Consider the following 22,686-nt stretch of genomic DNA (forward strand, 5'->3'; position numbering starts at 1 on the left):
CTTGTATACTGGAAACCCCCATTTTGGAAACTAGCCACCTTAAAGAATTAATCTAGGGGGATAATGAGCATTTTAACCCTACAGGGGCTGGAGGAAAGTATTCACCATTAGGCCGGAAAAAAATGGAAAATAGAAATTTTCCAATAATATATTTGTTAAGATTAAAGTATCTAATTTTCATAATAAACATTAAAAGAAAATGCACCACAAATTTTGTAACGCAGGTTCTCCTGAGTAGAACGGTACCCCATATGTGGGCGTAAACCACTGTATGGGCTCAGAAGGAAAGGAGCGCCTATTAGCATTTCCAGTTCAGATTTTGCTGAAGTTTCTGAGCACCAGGTGCATTTGCAGTGCTCCTGTAATGTCAACAAAATAGAACCCCCCAAAAGTCAGCCAATTTAGGAAAGTGCACCCCTCAAAGAATTCATCTTGGGGTGTGGTGGAAAACAGGTATTGGAGGAAAGTATTCAAAACTAGACCGTAAAAATGAAAAAACTTGAATTTTTCCAATAACATGTTTGTTTAGTTTGAAATTTCTCAATTTCACTAGGAACAGGGGAGAAAAAGCACCCAACATTTATAACTGAGGTTCTCCTAAGTACAATGGTACCCCATATGTGGGCATAAACCACTGTATGGGCACACAGCCAGGCTCAGAAGAGAAGGAGTATCATTTTAGTTACAGGCAATATATGGGTGTTTACTGGTTATCTGGGGTGGTAATGGACAATCTCGGCTGTTTACTGGCTATCTGAGGTGGCGACAGGCAATCTGATGTGGTTATGGGCAATCTGGGGTGGTTACGAGCAGTCTGTGCCAATCTGGGGTGGTTACGGTCAATCTGGGGTGGTTACGGGCTGTCTGGGATGGTTACGGGCTGTCTGGGGTGTTAACAGGCTATCTGGGGTGGTTACGGGCTATCTGGGGTGGTTACAGGCAATCTGGGGTGGTTACGGGCAATCTGGGGTAGATACGGGCAATCTGGGGAGATTACGGGCAATCTGGAGAGATTACGGGCAATCTGGGGAGATTAAGGGCAATCTAGGGTGGTTAAAGGCAATCTGTGATGGTGACGGGTAAACTGGGGTGGTTACAGGTAATCTGGGGTGGTTATGAGTAATCTGGGGTGGTTACAGGTAATGGTTACGTGGTTATACGTAAAAATCCGTATCGGCGGTCACTAATAACATAATACATGTACTCTCTGGGTCACTACGGTTACGGCGATACCACATTTGTATAGGTTTTTTTAACTATTACCACTTTGGCGCAATAGAAACTATCTTCCTAGCAAAAACCCACAAAAACTGTCGCCGCATTGCAAGATCCATAGTGTTCTTATCTTTTGCGCGACAGAGATGGTTTTGGGCTTATTTTTTGCCTGAAGATCTGTAGTTTCTATTGATTCTAAGTTTTATATGTATGTGACTTTTTGATCTCTTTTATGACGTATTTTCTAAAGTGGATTGATAAAATACAGCTATTCTGGTACTGTTTTTTTATTTATTTTTTACAGCGTGTGTCGTGTTTTATTGATCACTGACACAATACACTGCATTACTGCTATAATGCAGTGTATTGTATATGTGTGAGCTACATGCCGACAGGCATCTGCTTGGCCATACCTCTGTATGGCCGAGCAGAGGCATATCTATGGTGAGCCCGGGGGCCTTCATTAGGACCCCGGGATCACCATGGAGACCGTCAGGGGGACGGACTTCACCACGGGACCTCCGATCAATTGAGTATACCCGCGGTGCCGCCTGGGACCCGTTAGATAACAGGTTAAACTGCCCGGAGCAGTTTCAGGGGGGGTCAGCTGTCACACTGACCGCTGATCCCCCGCTCTGCTGCCGCTGGGCGGCAATTTATACCCATGCGTCTGCCGTTAAAAGGCGTATGCATCGGAATAAAGCCCATTAGTGACCGCCGTGAAAAGGCAGCATCGTGGTCACTAAGGGGTTAAAGGGAATCTGTCACTAAGTTTATTCTGTCTTCAATGATCCAGCATAAACTAGAGCCAGAAATGCTGAACAGATCAGTGTATTACTTACATAATTTTATTCAGCCGTTCTCCTAATATGCAGGAGAATGGGATTCTTGTCAAACCCCTCCCCCGCCCTCCAGTTGCTAATTGACAGTACAATACATCATTCTGTTCAGCTTCTCTGTCACTAGTTTAGGCTACCCTTAGATAGGAAAACATAAACCTAATGACAGAGTCTCTTTAAATTAACAAATATCTAAAAAAAATTTAAAAATAATAAAAATCTATTTTTTTTTAGTCAAAAGATACTGTAATGCTTATATTACCCAACATGTGGAAATTCCATTTGTTGGAAATTGGGAATAACAGTTTGGAATCATTTCTATCGCCGCCCAATGAATGTCTATACTAAACTGAAATCATAGATTCCTTAGTGAAGGGGTGAAGCGTGGTCCAACGTTAGGGGCAAACATATGTATGACTTCTACTATTTTTTAACTGCAAGTTTATTATGAAAAGATCATGTTAAATTAACGCTAAATGCTATAATGTACAAAGTAGTCTTATCAAAATTTTAACATTACATATTAGGCACACAGACATTTTATCATTTTTATTTTTTTGGAATTGTAGCCATAAAATGAAACCTGAGATAGAACAGCTTCTGTCTACAGTCTAACAGTATTATCAAATAATTTTTTGTAGAATTTTGGTGTTGAAATTATTCAGAAGGAAGTATTCCGCTTATTTTAAGTATTTAATATGTTGCTGCCCTGGTGGAGAACATAAACATGCAATTCTTACCTCTTCGTGCTCCCACTGTGTCCTCCTACAGCATGTTTGGGCCCCTGGCTGAATCCCCCCTCCAGTTCCTAGACTCGTCTCAGCAGGGACAGCCAGCTCAGCTCACGGCACTGTCCCATCTTAGTTAGTGATTGGCTGAGTGGGCTGTCACTGATGAGACGAGTCTCAGAAGTGGAGGCAGGATTGTTTAGCCAGGGACCCCAAACATGCTGTGGAAGGAAACAGTGGGAGTACAGAGTGGCATGAATAGTATGTTTGTTATGTTCATTTAAAATTAGCAGAATACCCCTTTTATCCTTTTTTCCCCCCCCCCCATAATAGTGTCCATATAATGCACCTCCACGATCTAAGGAGGAATTGTCACCTATTCTAATATGTCTGTTTTATTAAATGTATTCCCACATTAAATAACAATTCTGGAACAGATTTTTTTAAAATAAAAATAAAATAAAAAAAACACAATAGCTTCTGCCGTTCCTCTGTTACATCTCCCGGAAAAAAATACTGTCCAATCAGCTCTAACATTGTCATATTGTATACGGACACAATGTATTAACAAAAGAAACAATTGAGCCCCAAATCTGAAGCTTCTTGAGGCTGAAATCAAACACAGCAGTTTTTGGGAAAACCATCATTGCCGCTTCTGTGCCAAAACCAGAGGTGGATCCAACAGAAAAGAAGAGTACGAGACCTCCCTTTCTATTTTTCATCCCGTTTAAATGCACTTCTGGCTTTTGCCCAAAAACTCCTTTGGCGGTTTTCCCCAAAAAAAACTGCCATGTGTGATGCCAGAGATGTCACACATAGTTGTGAAGAAAATACACAATTTATCTTGAAGCACCGTCTCCTTTACGTTTTTTTGGGTTGAATACGAAACTGGATGTAGTTATTCTCCAGAATAATTGTAACACCCAGTTGCCAATTTAAACATTTCCTGGAGTACAAAGAGAGGTACACAACGCATATACAAATATTTATTAGGCTGCAGTTTTTTGGAGCCCGGTCACTGCAGTTTTTGAACCAAAGTTGATCCAGCAAAAAACAGAATTATAAGTACTTTTTCTGGTCATTTTGGCTCAAAAACTGCAGTGGCAGCTTTAAAAAAACTGCTGTTATGTGATAGCAGTCCGAAAGGCAGACTTGTCAGAAGAGCCATTAGGTCCCCCCCTTAACATTACTATAAATGCAGCTCCCATGAGAAACGAATACTATAAAAAGATATCTCGTGGATCTTGCCGCTTGATTGTCATCTCCATCCATGGTTCTAGTCAAAGTTGTAATACAGACAAAGAGAAAAAAACATGGCGAACATCTGTTGGTAAAAAATAGTACATAAGAGTTAAATATAATATAAATGCAGTCTTATTATTGGATTATACAGTATATAAAGTTACATTGACTTTTCAGTCTTTTATTTTTTATCCTGACTTCAGGGTGGAATTCCACTATAGGAGAAACTAACAGCAAGTTCTAAGATTATAACCTGCTGTTGTGTTTCCATAGCACACAGGTCCCTTTCTTACCTTTATTCTCAGCATTGTAGTCACTAAATCTTGACTTTAACCAATTTGTAAATAAGGCATTTTGATCGACAAGCAGGACAACTGCTCTCTATGTGTAATGACTAGAGTCGCGAATCCACTGTACCACCGCTAGCGATGGCGTAATCCGCACCAAGAAGCAGAGTCTAAGGGGCCGCTGGTCTTCACCAGTGCCCGCTGCTGGACGGGTTGGACTTGCTGCGGCATACGACCCCCAGGATGCTACCCCTGGCTTGGCTTGCTAAAAACAGCAGGTGAGGTACAGCTGGATACACGTAGGCAGGCTGGAACACAGCAGGACTCACGGCTTAAACTGCAGGCAGCAGGAACACAGCAAGGCTGCGGGCAGGAACAACGGAGAGCTAGGACCACACGCTAAGGGAAGCATGCGCAGGCTCCAACATTAGCGACAGGGCAGGAATTTATAGGGAGGCGTTTGTGTAAACTACCAACTAGGAACGCTCTGACCCTTTAAACCTTAGAGAAGCGGCACGCGCGTGCCCCAGGGGGCAGGGTCGCGAGCCGACAGTAATGATGCTGGAGAAAGCAAGCAGGAGCGTGGACACTTGAGGCACCCTGTGGGGCTGAAGAAACAACACGTGGAAGACTCAGAACGGGGGGGAGCAGCGGTAGCCCGGGGCACGGACCATCACTGCAGCTGTGACACAATGCACTGATTTACTTCGCCGGCCTATCACTCCTCATTAATATAGAGGCAGCAATTTGACGTGGCGCCATTAGAATCAATAGAGGGAAGTGGGGTTTTCTTCTGAGGGTGGGCTGGTCCCCCTCCTCTGCTTCACACCCAGCCTGGTCCCCGGGAACAGAAAGGGACCACACACGGGAACTGGGCAGAGGTTCAAAAAAAGGACCATGGCACCAACTTCCCTGTGCTGAAACCGTTCTATGCCCACCGCTCTTCTGCGCCTGGGCTTGGTACATTATTACACATGAATCATTATTTTTATTGAGGTTTAATGATGATGATGATAACATAAATACAGATACTATTGTATCTTACCTCAACTCCAAGTACACCTAGACCCACGGCTCCTGACACGGAAATATATTTTTTCAAACTTCTAGCAATGGTAATAAAGCAGCCCTGGTGAAAACAGCAAAAATCAGGACATAAAACGTAAAAGAACAACATTTATTTATGGACATTCATAACCTTTATAAAAGGTTTGTCTTGATCCATCAAGGTTAACTCAAAATCTAATGTTTAAATCTTCTATTCATAACCAAATTATTTCTCTCCATCTTTGTTACATAAACCAAGTATGTAAGCAGAGGAGCGGTCTTTCGGGAGAGCCCAGAGAATTTGTGTTTCGGATTGTCTTTATACCTGATTATTAGTGTAGTCTGGAGTGTTCTCCATGCACTTCAGTTTGTCCTTTATGATTCCAGATACAACTGGGTGGTCTCGCTTGCAGCACGCTTCTGGCCATGGTGCAAAGGGATACAGGTGGTGGAAATGGGATCTGTTATCAAAGTCATTCAATCCAGATATACCACAACAGGACAGCTAAACCGGGTAAAAAAAACAACATTGTAGTGCTTACACCAACAGACACAATATATCAGATGTGCCTAATCTTAAAGTGTTTTATGGAGTATATACAAGAGGAGTATCAGAATGGGTATTTAAGGGCCCTATTACACAGGACGATCATCGTGTGGAAAATCGTTAAATTGTTCGAATTTAAACAATAACCGCCTATTGTAATTGCAGTCAACGATCAAAAAATCGTTAATGTGTGGTTGATTGTTATTTAAATCTGACCCTAAAATCATTGTTAATCATTTGCTAATCGTTCAGTGTAATTCCACATTTGTTCACTAATTGTTCAGTTTAATTCCACATCGTTCCTTCTTTTGCTGGGATCAGATGGAGTAAACGATCATAGTAATGATCGCTGTAAGAATCGTAAGTAACGACTATCGTTCTGTGTAATATGGTGAATGATTTCAGGTAAACGATAAACAATCTCGTTTGCGATCGTTTATCGTTAATCGTAAAAAATCCATTCGTCTAATAGGAACCTAAAGGAGAGGTCCCACCAACTCCTGGGTCCTCTCCTAGCTGCAACATCACGACCCTGGCTGAGTGATTGCCTGCCCAGCCAATCAGTGACTGGGACGGGACACAACCCCAGTCACTGACTGGCTAAGTGGGCAATTGCTCAGCCAGGCTGTGACATTGCTGCTGCAGGAGCAAGGTACGTGACGTACCCAGTTTTCTGCAGAAGATGACAGCTAACGGCAATGAACGGGACCCCGGAGTGGCACAACGGAGGCACGGGGACGGGTAGGTTCACTTGTTTGTTTTTTTTCTCACTCACCCCATCTGCCTGCCATTTTTGTACTGTTGGTGGGACTTCCTCTTTATTTTCCAAAGTTTTCATACAGTTGTGGCTGGAAATTACTATTAGGCTATGTTCCCACTACCTACTGATAAGCACTAACAACATCAATTTTATGCTACTGATCATTGCAAAATTGTTGAAGGTGATCGTGAGTGTAAACTACATGGTACAATGCTCATAGGATCCAAATCTAAACACCTAGGCTATGTTTTGGTGGCAAAATAACGGCCATGCACAATAACGTCCGTGAAGCGTCCAGAAAAGAATGCTGTGTAAACACGTGTATTATATAATGTAGTATTATAGGTTTTATAGGTCACTATAAAAAAAATCACTTAAAGGATCCAGAGCCCTAATGACCCTGTAGCATTTTCTACTTATCCAAAATGTTTCTTTTTATAAAAGTATCAAGGGCCGATCTCCCCCTACCATGGGGGGGAGGGTTTACTAATTCTTAAGTCCCAAAAATCTAAGCACCTTGGTGTAACCCTTGGTGTAACCCTTAGGGAGTACGGAATCAAGTGTTTGGTCTCTTTAGGATGTGAACTCTGGTAGTGGAGGATGGAGTTAGTGGCCTGAGGTTTCCTGAACAGGGAGGTAACCAATTCCCCATTATGGATTTCCACTACACGTCCAGAAACTCCAACCTCTCACCAACGGAGATACTAGTAAAAAATCATATTGACTCCATTTTCCCTATTCTAAAACGACAAACGATGAAAAATCACTTTAACCACCCTTCCAAACAATGAAAATGTCATCGACATAGTGGAAATAGTTTTTTTATGTGTTGCAAATAGGAGCACCCATCGTGGTTCAGATATCCTCACGTGCCACGTTCCATCAAAAGTAAAACAGTTATTACGGAGGATAAATAACAACGCTTCTCTGATAAAATGTCTAAACGTAGCGGACTTGCGGCATTGACAGCCTCCATCATGTGGAATGCGTGTAGATGCTCTTGACATCCATGGACACTCTTTATCAGACAGTATTCCCCTTCTCCTTATACCCCTCAGAGCCTAGTGCACGTACAGTTTGTATGGGCACTACGCCCTGAACAGTATCTGGAGGTGGTGGTGGGGAATGTATGGGCACTAGGTCCTGAACATATCTAGAGGTGGGGGAGCAAATCCAAGGTTGGAACAGCGGAACCTCCCAGGGATGCACAGTCTCCGTCAGGTAAGCCCACACCTGATACTCAATAGCAAGAAAAAAGTGGTGTAGAGACAGCATCCATCCGGTGAAAAAATATTTTTACTTTATTTTAAGCCATTGCATATAAAAATACCAACGTTTCGGCTCTAACACTCCTGAGCCTTTCTCAAGTACTTTTTATGTAGATTTTTATGTTTTGTAAATAAAAATGGTCACCGAGAGGTGTTTTTATTGGAGTATTTTTTTTCCCTCTGGTTTATGGGGGGTTTTTCCTTAATTTACAGGCTTAGTAGAGGCAGCTGCCTAATAGATGGTGTCCATTAGCAAGCTACGGCCCAGTGTTAGCCTGCAAAATAGCTAGCACTAACTCCTGCATTATTGCCCCAGTACCCACAGCCACAGATGTACTGAGAAGAGTCCGGTCATCAGCAGTCCAGGAGCGGCAAAAAATTGTGCTTCTGTTGTAGATGGTGGCAGGCTGGTATTTTTAGGCCAAGATAAATGGCTTCTCACCCTGGTATTACTAGGCTGCTGCTGCTGCTGATGTAGCTAAATTTATAAATGCAATTTTTCCCTGTTTGGATGTTTTGTATAAATCTTCTTTGTATATTACACATATCATGATATGCATTTTCCGGGGTGGTGGTTGGTAACCTAGACAACAAGCTATCAGCATTGGTGAAGGGGGACAGGCAAATCAGGAGGAGGAGACAATTTTGTTAAATTAATGTATTTTCAAAAGAATTTTATGTGACGAGTTTATATTAATTGAGAAGGAAATACCCCTTAAAATCAGCCCTCAGCAAATATTACCGCAATCATAATGCTGTTCCAAGACTGGCTGAAAACTTCTGAAGAGTTGTCTCCTTTGTAATATTTCTGTAACTCAAGCAGGAAATGTTCTTCTTTAATCTGAAAAGGAGGTGACCAGCATTAGAGGTCAGTATTAGAGATGAGCGAATCACCTGTCTAAACAAAGCAAAGGAGAACTTTCCCAGGACTGAATCCAGCTTTTCCCTGCACCCAGGCGGCTGATGAGCCACTTGCCGATCAAATAAAGTACTTCACTTAATTTAGACGGGTGATTCGCTCATCTGTAGTCAGTTTATAAATAACTTGAAGTATTAAAGGGGAACTCCAGGTAGAGGTTAAAAAATGAAACTTCTGCAGAAGCATATAGCATTACTTTACCTACAGTATCTATCCCAGTTTTGAAACTACCAAAATCCATTTGTTTTGGGATTTTTTGGTTTGTATTGTGTTTCTGTACTTCCTGGTTGAGCAGTTTCCAGAATGCAGTACTGGTTCCAGAATGCAATGCTTTTCCTCAGCTTTTGATCACAGTCCTCCACCTTGCCCATTCCCCTCCCAAATCTGTTGCAGAACATCTAGGCTGTGTTCACACATTGCAATTTCATTGTGTTACTTAATTATTTGCAGTACTTTATCATTTCATTGTGGTCCCACCCACACAGCACGCTGTTTTCTCTACCTGTAACACCACACAGCACACTGTATTCTCTACCTGTAACACCACACAGCACGCTGTATTCTCTACCTGTAACACCACACAGCACACTGTATTCTCTACCTGTAACACCACACAGCACGCTGTATTCTCTACCTGTAACACCACACAGCACACTGTATTCTCTACCTGTAACACCACACAGCACACTGTATTCTCTACCTGTAACACCACACAACACGCTGTATTCTCTACCTGTAACACCACACAGCACGCTGTATTCTCTACCTGTAACACCACACAGCACGCTGTATTCTCTACCTGTAACACCACACAGCACCCTGTATTCTCTACCTGTAACACCACACAGCACACTGTATTCTCTACCTGTAACACCACACAGCACGCTGTATTCTCTACCTGTAACACCACACACCGCACTGTATTCTCTACCTGTAACACCACACAGCACACTGTATTCTCTACCTGTAACACCACACAGCACGCTGTATTCTCTACCTGTAACACCACACAGCACGCTGTATTCTCTACCTGTAACACCACACTGTATTCTCTACCTGTAACACCACACAGCACGCTGTATTCTCTACCTGTAACACCACACAGCACGCTGTATTCTCTACCTGTAACACCACAGAGCACGCTGTATTCTCTACCTGTAACACCACACAGCACGCTGTATTCTCTACCTGTAACACCACACAGCACGCTGTATTCTCTACCTATAACATCACATAGCACACTGTATTCTCTATCTGTAACGCTGATATAAAGAACTTTTTGAACTAATTTTTTTTTCTTTTCATCTCCACTCACATATTATGATCAAGCATCTTTTATCTTTGACATTGAGCCCCACAATAAGGACTTTATGCCATATTATCTTATCTTACACTGTTTATGCCTTGTATTTTGTCCAGGTGGGACTGGCAGTGCCAGCTCTGCTTTTCTCTGCTATTTAGCATCATTTACTTGTGTTACTACATCATTTTTGTTAATACGCTGCAGTACTGCAATGAAACTCCAACATGTGTGAACACAGCCCTAATTTCACTGCAGACTTCAGTGAAATCAATGCAGCAGCTGCTTCTGGGCGGTCAGAGATGGTGAATCACTCAGGGGATTGGGGGATCCAGCCAAGCCTCCTGTGACATCACGTCCTGCCGCCTGTCTGCATCATCAGCCTGTGCTCAGCAAACACACACAATATGAGACAGAAGCATGGAATATTTGTCTCCTAAGGTGGGAGAGCAGTGGGAGCAGGAGACAATGTGTATCAGCACAGAGGCCATTTTCTTCACCTCTTGGATTTAAATTAGCTCCCAGTTGGGCAGAACCGTACAGCTATGGTAATACATTATATAGACACATCTATATTACTTTAATGTACTTTTAATAGAAAACAAGTTTTCACTATGTGGAGTTCCTCTTTAACTCCATCTTACAAAAGTGAAATAAAATTACATTGTTTACAAAATTCTGCGAACCTTCTACCAGTTTATTTGGCTACTTACCATTTTCTGATAGGTCAAGGTGAGAATAACACCAACAAGTTCCACAGTGAAGAAGAGCAAAATAAGTATGAAGAACTGCAATAAATAAAAGTATAAAGTATAATCAGTAATTGCAGTTAGAAAGAATTCACATTTAAAAAAGTATTTCAACTACAATGATTGGAATGACACTGCCCCACACCCCCACCCAGCCCCCAATTATTAGATGAGGCTGTGACTAGCGGTTAGACTTGATATGTTAGACTTGACCACTCCAGTCCAGTCATCTCCTGTAGTCTAGGAACCAATACAGCTTTAAGTCTCCCATTAGTGAACAGAGAACCATTCGCAGGAATCAGGGCTTCTGTTTCTACAGAAGTGCTGATCATTTTCTCTTGTACTGTCCCAAAAAAAATACAAAGTTATTAGTAAAAGCATTAAAAAAAATTCCTGTGTTGCCTTTGTCTGTGTTTACATTTTTTTTAAATGCCTGATTGTGCTGCATCTTGCCAGCGTAGTGTTGCAAGGGCCCTGGGAATAAAATGCCCCGCCTCCTTGACACTATTCCTATCCCGAATAAAGGCATTTTTGTTAATGAAAACACAGAAACAGGAAACATGGGTATTTTTTTTAAATCCTTTTAGCAGTGCCACCCAGGGGCGTAGCTAAAAAACCCATCCCACCCGATTAAGCATAGTCAGAGGCTGTCCCACTGATTCAATGGGATCTTTTTTGCACCTTCGTTGTCCGCTCAAAGAATTCTTTGAGAGGAGAATAGAAGCGCATGAGAAATCCCATTTGATCAGTGGGACAGGCAGAATTTCAAGCGAAATCCTGGGCGCAGGCGCAGCTTGAAATGCCGCCTCTTCTGCTCTCTGTGAACGGGCCCTTAAAGCATAAAACCCACTATATAAAGGCCAATAATACTATACAAGGGACAAACCCAATCACAGAATTCTGACCACATATTACCACCATCTACTGTAAGTATACCACCATAGCATAAAAATCACACACATGCATGGCTGCTATGCTTGCCTTTTTTGGCATTTTTTTGCCATCTGACAATTTGCCCTATGTATGAAAAGCTGACCATACACAGTGTCATATATATAAAGACACACATATACACACATACACATTCAGGCTCATGCAGTATATATGCGTGTGTGAGTGTGTGTGTGTGTGTGTATATCAGGGCCGTTTCTAGCACCGGGCGGGCCGGGCCACCGCACGGGGCGCCGAGAGCTAGGGGGCGCCCGGCGGCGCCCGACCCCCCGCACTCACCAAATTCACAGCGCCTCCTGCACCGCATCAGAGTGCCCCCCGCCAGGCCCCCTCCTCCCAATCCACCCCCCTTCCCTGAGGTCGGATCCCACGGACCTCCGTGTTGATGATTGCATCAGCCAGCGCGACGTACCGCACGCTGGGCACGTCAGCCGGGACGTCATTCCTTCATTGATTGGACGCCAAGGGCGCCACGCTCCTGCGGCGCCTCTCTCCTGCCTCACTTCACACGGCGGTTGTTCAGTGCCCCGGCGATAGCGGCACCAAGCTTGGATCACGGGCAAGTATTACAACTGGGGTGATGGCGGGGATGGCGACCGGCAGGTAGTGTATGTGTGGGGATCGCAGCGGGGGCATTGGTCTGTTGTTATGGCGGCCAGGTGCTGTTGTGTGTGTGTGTGTGTGTGTATGTATGTAGAGGGAGATATAGTGTGTGTGTAGGGGGGGGGGGGGGGCAGGAGAGAGATATAGTGTGTGTGTAAGTGGGGGGCAGGAGAGAGATATAGTGTGTGTGTAAGTGGGGGGCAGGAGAGAGATATAGTGTGTGTGTAAGTGGGGGGCAGGAGAGAGATATAGTGTGTGTGTAAGTGGGGGGCAGGAGAGAGATATAGTGTGTGTGTAAGTGGGGGCAGGAGAGAGATATAGTGTGTGTGTACGTGGGGGGCAGGAGAGAGATATAGTGTGTGTGTACGTGGGGGGCAGGAGAGAGATATAGTGTGTGTGTAAGTGGGGGGCAGGAGAGAGATATAGTGTGTGTGTAAGTGGGGGGCAGGAGAGAGATATAGTGTGTGTGTAAGGGGGCAGGAGAGAGATATAGAGTGTGTGTGTGTGTAAGGGGGGCAGGAGAGAGATATAGTGTGTGTGTATGTGTGTGTAAGGGGGGCAGAAGAGAGATATATAGTGTGTGTAAGGGGGGGGCAGGAGAGAGATATAGTGTATGTGTGTGTAAGGGGGGGCAGGAGAGAGATATATAGTGTGAGTGTGTGTAAGGTTGGTGGTGGCAGGAGAGAGATATAGAGTGTGTGTGTGAAAGGGGGGCAGAAGAGAGATATAGAGTGTGTGTGTGTGTGTGTGTGTGTGTAAGGGGGGGCAGGAGAGAGACATAGAGTGTGTGTAAGGGGGGGCAGGAGAGAGATATAGAGTGTGTGTGTGTAAGGGGGGCAGGAGACAGATATAGAGTGTGTGTAAGGGGGGGGGCAGGAGAGAAATATAGTGTGTGTGTGTGTGTGTGTGTGTGTGTGTGTGTGTGTAAGGGGGGGGCAGGAGAGAGATATATAGTGTGTGTAAGGGGGGGGGCAGGAGAGAGATATAGAGTGTGTGGGGCAGGTTTATTGCAGGCAGAGGGGGAAACTTTATTACTATGGTGGCTACAGCAGGTGCATTATTAGAGACACACACATACCTGCTGTACACATAGGCACATACATACATACATGTACACATACAGTCATATATATATATCTATATAATAAAAATCAAAGTCTGTCTGTCTGTCTGTCCCAAATAGACTTCCAAACGCCTGAACCGTTTGACCCCAAATTTGGCACACAGATACATTGGGTGCCCGGGAAGGTTTTAGCGAAGGTCCCGTCCCCGCCAGATGTACAGGAGGGGAGGGGGAGGGGGAAGAGCGGCGCCCCATAGAGATGAATGGGAAAATCTCCTCACTGCAAACACAGGTGATATAATTAGCTGCAGCAGACACGGCAGTTGGAGCCTTAGCAACCAATAGGATTACTCCTTTCATTTTCACAGGGAGAAATGGTTGCTAGGGAAGCTGCCTCACAACATCCACAGTAATAACTGGTAGACCCCCTACTCCATCTATACAGTACATGTATACAGGACCCAGTACTCCATCTATACAGTACATGTATACAGGACCCCCTACTCCATCTATACAGTACATGTATACAGGACCCCCTACTCCATCTATACAGTACATATATACAGGACCCCCTACTCCTTCTATACAGTACATGTATATACAGGACCTCCTACTCCATCTATACAGTACATGTATACAGGACCCCCTACTCTATCTATACAGTACATGTATATACAGGACCCCCTACTCCATCTATACAGTACATGTATATACAGGACCCCCAACTCCATCTATACAATACATGTATATACAGGGCCCCCTACTCCATCTATACAGTACATGTATATACAGGACCTCCTACTCCATCTATACAGTACATGTATATACAGGACCCCCTACTCCATCTATACAGTACATGTATATACAGGGCACTACAGGTATAGCAAACCGTGACTGGATAACACTGCCACACCAATACCACCATACTGTGCAGGATAACACTGTCATACCAGACCTGACCAATACCGCCATACTATGACTGGATAACACTGTCATACCAGACCTGACCAATACCACCATACTGTGACTGGATAACACTGCCACACCAGACCTGACCAATACCGCCATACTGTGACTGGATAACACCGCTATACCAGACCTGACCAATACCACCATATTGTGACGGGATAACACTGTCATAACACACCTGACCAATACCACCATACTATGACTGGAAAAAACTGCTATACCAGACCTGACCAATACCGCCATACTGTAACTGGATAAGACTGTCATACCACACCTGACCAATACCACCATACTGTGACTGAATAACACTGCCATACCAGACCTGACCAATACCGCCATACTGTGACTGGATAACACTGCCATACCACACCTGACCAATACCGCCATGCTGTGACTGGATAACACCACTATACCAGACCTGACCAATACCACCACACTGTGACTGGAGAACACCGCCACACCAGACCTGACCAATACCGCCATACTGTGACTGGATAACACTGCCATACCAGACATGACCAATACCGACACACTGTGACTGAATAAAACTGCCATACCAGACCTGACCAATACCGCCATACTGTGACTGGATAACACCGCCATACCAGACATGACCAATACCGACACACTGTGACTGAATAACACTGCCATACCAGACCTGACCAATACCGCCATACTGTGACTGGATAACACCGCTATACAAGACCTGACCAAAGTTTTTCTGGCAAGTCTGAACGGGAGGGTACTGCCCCTCTGCAAGGTGCTACCCTACGCACCAGACCATGGGTGCCTAATGGTAAATACGACCCTGCAGGTATACAGGACACTACAGGTATACAGGACCCCAAAACTATACACTACAAGTGCACGGGACCTCCACCAACTATATACTACAGGTATACAGGACCCCAAACTTTACACTACAGGTATACAGGACCCCAAAACTATACACTACAGGTATACAGGACCTCCACCAACTATATACTTCAGGTATACAGGACCTCCACCAACTATATACTACAGGTATACAGGACCCCAAACTATACACTACAGGTATACAAGACCCCAAAACTATACACTACAGGTATACAGGAACTCCACCAACTATATACTACAGGTATATAGGACCCCAAAATATACACTACAGGTATACAGGACCTCAAAACTATACACTACAGGTATACAGGACCTACACCAACTCTATATTACAGGTATACAGCACCTTCACCAACTCTTTACTACAGGTATACAGGACCCCTAAGCTATATACTACAGGTATACAGGAACTCCACCAACTATATACTACAGGTATACAGGACCCCAAACTATACACTACAGGTATACAGGACCCCAAAGCTATATACTACAGGTATACAGGACCCCAAACTATACACTACAGGTATACAGGACCTCCACCAACTCTATACTACAGTTATACAGGACCCTCAAACTATGCACTACAGGTATACAGGACCCCTGAACTATATACTACAGGTATACAAGACCTCCACCAATTATACACTACAGGTATCCATGACCCTTAAACTATAAACTACAGGTATACAAGACCTCCACCAACTATACATTACAGGTATACAGCACCAACTATATACTACAGGTATACAGGACCCCCGAACTATACAGTACAGGTATACAGGACCTCCCTCAACTATAAACTACAGATATACAGCCCCCCCCCCCAACTACACACTACAGGTATACAGGACCCCCCCAACTATACACTATAGGTATACAGCCCCCCCAACTATGCACTACAGATATGCGAGACCCCTAAAAACTATACATTGTAGGTATACAGAACCCCTCCAACTATGCACTACAGGTATACACTAATTCCACTGATTAACTTAGATAAAACAATACCTTTAGCTTGGCCTCCTGGGCACCTTAGAACAAATCTAATAAACACACTGACACTTTATACCCGGGCAGCGCCGGGTACATTTTCTAGTATATATATATATATATATATATACACCCATACAGGGACACATATATACATACAAATCCTGCTGTAAACTGAGGTACTTACATAGTCCTCCCCTCCTGTATGTTGCCGGGCAGTGTGTGGGCAGAGCTACCTCCTGCAGGGGACCGGACTGCCCAGTAACCCCCTGTATACTGTCTCCTCGTCTCCCCACTGATCCTCCTGGGACTGGCAGCCACAGTAAGGCCATTTGCAGCAGACCTCCTACAGCACGTTCCTCCTCCTCCTCCAGCATGTAATAGGGTCGGGCCGACAGCAGTCGCTGCTGCAGAGTCAGTGCATTGTTTTGCCATCTGACACAACAGCGGCTTTCAGTCAGGCTGAGGCCCCCAGCATCTGCTTAAGAAGCATGGGGGCCTGGGAGGGAGGGTGTCCGCTGCCTTGCCTGAAAAAAGTAGTAGTAGTGGTGGTGGGATGGAGGGGTCCCCATGGCGACCGATGCGACCCCTATAGCTACGCCACTGGTGCCTCAAGTTCAGCAGGCAGTCAGGGGGTGACAGATTCACTTTATGGCTAAGTTCACACAATATATAAATTCATTAAACAATGGCCGTAGTTGCAGGTTTGCAACCACGCCATTATTGAATGAATTTGGCGATAGCTTCAATTGCTATGGAATCCCGGCCGGAGTGCATACACACTGTATACACTCGAGCCGGGATTCCATGCAGCCGCAAAAAACTGACAGTGCAGACAATGTAAAGTGCGGCTCCAGCTGGACTTTACATTGTCAGCTATAAGTAATTGGAATACGGGCACAACTGAATGCAAAAAAAGAAATTAAGTTCATCAGGCCAGTACTGCAGTACCAGCCAGGATGAACTTCAAAGACAGCGGCTGTTCTGTGACAGCGTGTAAAACCAGCCTAAGGGTGGGTTCATACTGAGGAATTCTCGCCGATAATGTCCGCGGAATTCCGCTGTCTCTCTCCGCGTGCCTTTCCGCCGGCTCCATAGACACCATTTTGTGGGCCGGCGTATTCCGCTATCCGCCGAAAGGAGTGACTTCTTTAGCCTAAAAAAGTAACTGAGACCACTTGTTTGATGATGCCAGACCACAATACTGTTAAACACACTATACATAAATAAATATATATAAATAAACTCTAATGGTAGCTTCACACACACCAGATCGCAGCTGATTTTCTGCTGCGGATCCGCAGCAGATTTTACAGAGCGAGTTTAATGCTGGTTTCACTCATTTAGTCAGGTCTGCTGCGGATCAGCAGCAGAAAATCAGCTGCGATACGGTACGTGTGAAGCTGCCCTAATAGGGGGAATCTTATCCATGATGCACAATATAATAATTATAAAATCTACTTTATCTTCAGGGAATAACTAAATCAATCTAACAAACTTTTGCTTATAAAATCTTCCTATAAATTAGACTCACCACTAAGAGGAGAGGTTTATTCTCCCGAATTGCTCCAAAACATCCCAGGAATCCGATCAGAGCAAGCGCCAGCCCAACAATGAGCAGGATGTAGCCACTCGCACTTAATAAAGGGTTAGAAGTGAAAAGAGTCTGGAATCCGTCAGGATCAGCAACAATCCATACACCTATTCCTAAGAGGCAAACGCCTCCCATCTGCAAGAAAGTGCAAGAACGGTAAAAACAAGTAGTAACATTTCATATCAAAATGATCAAATAAACCCTTCAAAACTTTTCCCGTAAGGGTTTGATACAATGGAACTAAGGCTCGGTTCACACCAGTGTTTTACCCTCCACCACAATCCAGTTTTTCTTTTCCATTTTGATAACAGAAAAACTGAAACCTAGCGGATTCATCAGTGGATTAAAAACACAGAAAGGATCTGTTCACACAATGTTGAAATTGAGTGGATGGCCGCCATGTAACAGTAAATAACTGCCATTATTTCAATATAACAGCCGATGTTTTAAAATAACAGCAAATATTTGCCATTAAATGGCGGCCATCCACTCAATTTCAACATTTTGTGAACAGATCCTTTCTGTGTTTTTAATCCACTCCTGGTTTTGGTTGCAACATGAGGACCACAATACTGACTGAAATATACGTAGTGTGAACACAGCCTCATTGTGGAACATTACTACATTTTTTAAAAATATGACCAAGTTTTTTTTTTTTAAAGAATTTATTTAAACTTTTTCGCACAGAAAGGACAGAACCATACAATAGAAAGGTCAGGTACAATCCGCCCACCACAAGGTGAACAAAGGCACATCCATGAGGGTTAAATGTTATAAGTCTGATCAAAGTACATTAGCAAGGCAGTAAAAGATATTGGTTATATGGCATCACATAAAATCAGAGCTGCCACAGAGCAGGGGTACCCGACCCCCCAGGGACAAGACAATTCAGACAACACATACAACCAAGCACACACACCAAGACAGCGCCACACCTCCCCCCCCCAACCAGAGAGTCAACAAAAAGGCCTACACATCTGCCGTGTCATCCAGCATAAGCCAGTGAATCCAGATTTTTTAAAATTTTTGGGGGCATTTACGATGTTCATAGAGGGCTTCGTATAGCGGGACATATTTATTAACCAATTGTTTCCAGCGGGCCAAGGAGGGGGTATCTGTACACTTCCACTCCATAGCTATAATCTTTTTGGCACAGAACAAAAGAAATTCCCCGTACATAGTAAGAAGATGAAGAGCCACCGCATCGGCATTATTTTTATACCAATCCATAACTAAGCCGTCCAAACCCGGTGTCTTCCCCAAGGGCATAGATTTAATAGCCTCCACTATCTCCTCAACCGTAAGGGGTGCATCAAGGGCTTTAGATTGTGAGGGGGTAAGAGAAGATAATGGAATCTGGTCCAAGAAGGTCGCATACATTAAGGAATCAGGAGGGCAGTGGGGGGAGTAGAGGTCTTGGTAGAAGGCCCGAAAGACCGAGTTGATCTGAATAGCATCGGTCACCGTATCCCCTTGATCGTTTAGGACACCAGGGATGGAGACTGTGGGGCGTTCAGTCCTAGCCAGGTAAGCCAGCAGATTACTATTTTTATCACCAAACTCAAAAAGAGCCGCTTCAGTAGCAAAAAGCTTTTTCCTCGTGCGCTCTTTTTGTAAGATCAGGAGATCTCTCTGGGCCCTGGACCATTTCCTCTTAACCTCCTCCTCCCCTGTGCGTGCCACCTCCACCTCTAAAGAGTCAGCAAGGGCTGACAGAGAAGCCTCCTCTTGCCTGTATATGGTCTTTTGGGTAGTAACTCCCGTGACATATGCCCCTCTAATGGTTGCCTTATAAGCATCCCACTTGATTAGTGGATCCGGGAAGTCAGAGTTGTGTTCCCAATAGGAGGAGTGAGCAGTCGACAGAGCCTCCTGCACCACCTCGGAAGTTAACCATCCGGGTTACATACGCCACAACTTAGAAGAGGGGGGACAGGATAGTTGGAGGGAGACTAGCAAGGCAGAATGATCTGAAATCCCTCCACTGGTGTAGGAGATCTCCCCAATACGGGGCAGTAAATCAAGAGATGCAAGGGCCAGGTCGATCCTTGAAAAGGTACCATGTACCTCCGAGAAGTATGAGTACTTCACCATTTGCGGAAACCTCCAGCGCCAAACATCCTGTAAATGGAGAGCAGCACACCAGGCGTTGAGCCGGGCGGAGGCCGGGTCTACACCACTTGTCCTGTCCAGGGGAGGGAGCGGGCACCGTATTAAAGTCGCCAACCACCAGAACGGGGTCTGCAGGGAAAGAGGATAATTGAACAGATATGACATCCAGGAGAGACTCAGAAAAGGGAGGGGGGACGTATAGTGAGACCAGGGAAAAAGACAGTGACTGACACACACAATGAAGGATCCCAAATCGGCCAAACTGGTCACACGCCACCTGAGAGACCGTTATAGGTAAAGCTTTAGAGATGAGTACAGAAACACCTCTAGAGGACGTGGAGTAGGTGGCATGATACCCCTTGGCTATCCAGGCCCTCTTCAGGGCCAGGGTTTTCTGTCCAACCACATGGGTCTCCTGCAAACAGATGATATGAGGAGAATGGCGTTTCACAAAGTCCAGCACGAGAGCCCTCTTAAACTTGGAATTGAGGCCCCTCACATTCCAGCTGAGTACCTTAAGGGACACCATTGCATGGGCTATAAGAATAAATAGGACCCAACCTAGCCACCGGCCAAGGGGGAGAAAGGCGCAGCAACACACACCACCAACCACTCCACCTAACACACAAGACAGACGAGAGACAAACACATAACATAAAACACATGAAAAACAGAAACATCCTAGTCAACCTGACTGGGTACCCAACTCCCTGTCTAACACTACAAAAGAATAAGTGCAGACCTTAACCCCTTAAGGTCAAAGCCAATTTTCGTTTTTTGCGCTTTTGCTTTTTCCATTTTATGTTTAAAAGTCCATAGCGCTTGCATTTTTTCACCTAGAGACTTATAGGAGTGCTTATTTTTTGTGAAACCAATTGTACTTTGCAATTATAGGCATAATTTTTCCATAAAATATGTTGTGAAACCGGGAAAAAATCATTTGCGCTGTCAAATTGAAAAAAAAAACGAATTTGTTTTGATTTCGGGGAGTTTTGCATTTACGCCGTTCGCCCTATGGTAAAACTGACTTGTTATGCATGTTCCTCAAGTCGTTACGATTACTATGATATATAACATGTATAACTTATATTGTATCTGATGGCCTGTAAAAAATTCAAACCATTGTTAACAAATATATGTCATTTAAAATCGCTCCATTCCCAGGCTTATAGCGCTTTTATCCTTTGGTCTATGGGGCTGTATGAGGTGTCAGTTTTTGCGCCATGATGTGTTCTTTCTATCGGTACCTTGATTGCGCATATACGACTTTTTGATCGCTTTTTATTACATTTTTTCTGGATTTGATGCGACCAAAAATGCGCAATTTTGCACTTTGGGATTTTTTTGCGCTTACGCCGTTTACCTTGCGAGATCAGGAATGTGATTAATTAATAGTTCGGGCGATTACGTGTGCGGTGATACTAAATATGTTTATTTTATCTATTTATTAATTTATATTTATAAAATGGGAAAAGGGGGGTGATTTGGACTTTTATTAGGGGAGGGGATTTTTTATTAATAAAAACACTTTTTTTACTTTTTTTTTTACATACACTAGAAGCCCCCCTGGGGGGCTTGTATATACATAGCACTGATCTCTCATAGAGATCAATGCTGTGTATATACACAGCAAAGATCCATTAGATCGGTCATAGATTGCTATGGCCTGCTGCAGGCCACAGCAATCTATTGCCGAGCCGGGATCAGCGTCATTCCGATCGCATCGCGGGGGGGAGATCCGTGCCACTAGACACCAGGGATGCACGGAGGAAAGCACTTCAATGCAGCTGTCAGGTTTGACAGCTGCATTGAAGGCCTTAATTAGCTGGCGCGGGTCCCGGCACTGCCCGGCTGCAGATTGCAGCCGGGATCGGTGCCGTTCAGAGCGGGGTCCCGGCGGGACCCCGCTCTGAACACCCCCTGCGGCACCATGACGTATCAGATACGTCATGGGTCGCTAAGGGGTTAAACCCTAACTGAACACTATGCTATGAGGCCAGTTGCTGCCGAGGCAGAGGACTCCAACTACAACTAAAAACTCACACTAAAACTACCCCCTACCCCCCCTAACCGAGTAACTAAGAACCCCCCCCCCCCCCATTAAGGCATATGAAACAAGGAGCAGTTATTCAACGGAGACCCATAGAATATCTAATGTAGACAGGCAGCCTCAGATATGATGACAGTCGGAACATCAGGAACGGGCAACAGTCCCAACAGGATGCTCCTCAATCAGCTGGCAAAACCCGCGGAGCCGCCTCCACCCAGTCCAGGGCAGCCGAGGGCAGGGCCGCTTTAACCAGAGGGCACATGGTGCACGTGCACCGGGCCCACTGGTTAAAGGGGCCCCCCCCGAGCAGGCCGGCCGTTGCTATGTGCGACCAATGCGGTCGCACAGGGCTCCGGCCACCAGCCTGTCATGGGGGAGCGCCATGGATGGGTAATCTACTTACCCCTCCATGGCGCCCCCTGCAGGGCCCCCCCGTCCGCCGCTGCCCCCGTCCGCTGCTGCTGCGGCGCTTCAGCGCTGCAGCAGCAGCGACACTGACAGAGAGAGAGCCATTGGCTCCCTCCCTGTCAGTCCCTCTTGTGGCCGCACTTCCTGCGGTCACAAGAGGCCGCACTCT

The 22,686-nt window shown here is 44.8% G+C and overlaps 1 protein-coding gene across 1 annotated transcript in view; it reads right to left on the reverse strand.

Moving 5' to 3' along the window:
• Positions 1-2,585: 2,585 nt before the first annotated feature.
• The window catches only part of LOC138793868 (tetraspanin-18-like), a 28,012-nt gene continuing 7,911 nt past the window's right edge, over positions 2,586-22,686 (reverse strand). Inside the window, exons 2-7 of the mRNA XM_069972585.1 lie at positions 17,888-18,082; positions 10,866-10,940; positions 8,676-8,774; positions 5,684-5,863; positions 5,357-5,440; positions 2,586-4,106 (exon numbers count right to left, since the gene is read on the reverse strand). Coding sequence (XP_069828686.1) covers positions 4,059-4,106; positions 5,357-5,440; positions 5,684-5,863; positions 8,676-8,774; positions 10,866-10,940; positions 17,888-18,082 — 681 coding nt within the window. The 3' untranslated portion in view covers positions 2,586-4,058. The remainder of the gene's footprint in view (positions 4,107-5,356; positions 5,441-5,683; positions 5,864-8,675; positions 8,775-10,865; positions 10,941-17,887; positions 18,083-22,686) is intronic.

Source organism: Dendropsophus ebraccatus, chromosome 5, assembly GCF_027789765.1.
Source record: "Dendropsophus ebraccatus isolate aDenEbr1 chromosome 5, aDenEbr1.pat, whole genome shotgun sequence".
Classification (NCBI taxonomy): domain Eukaryota; kingdom Metazoa; phylum Chordata; class Amphibia; order Anura; family Hylidae; genus Dendropsophus; species Dendropsophus ebraccatus.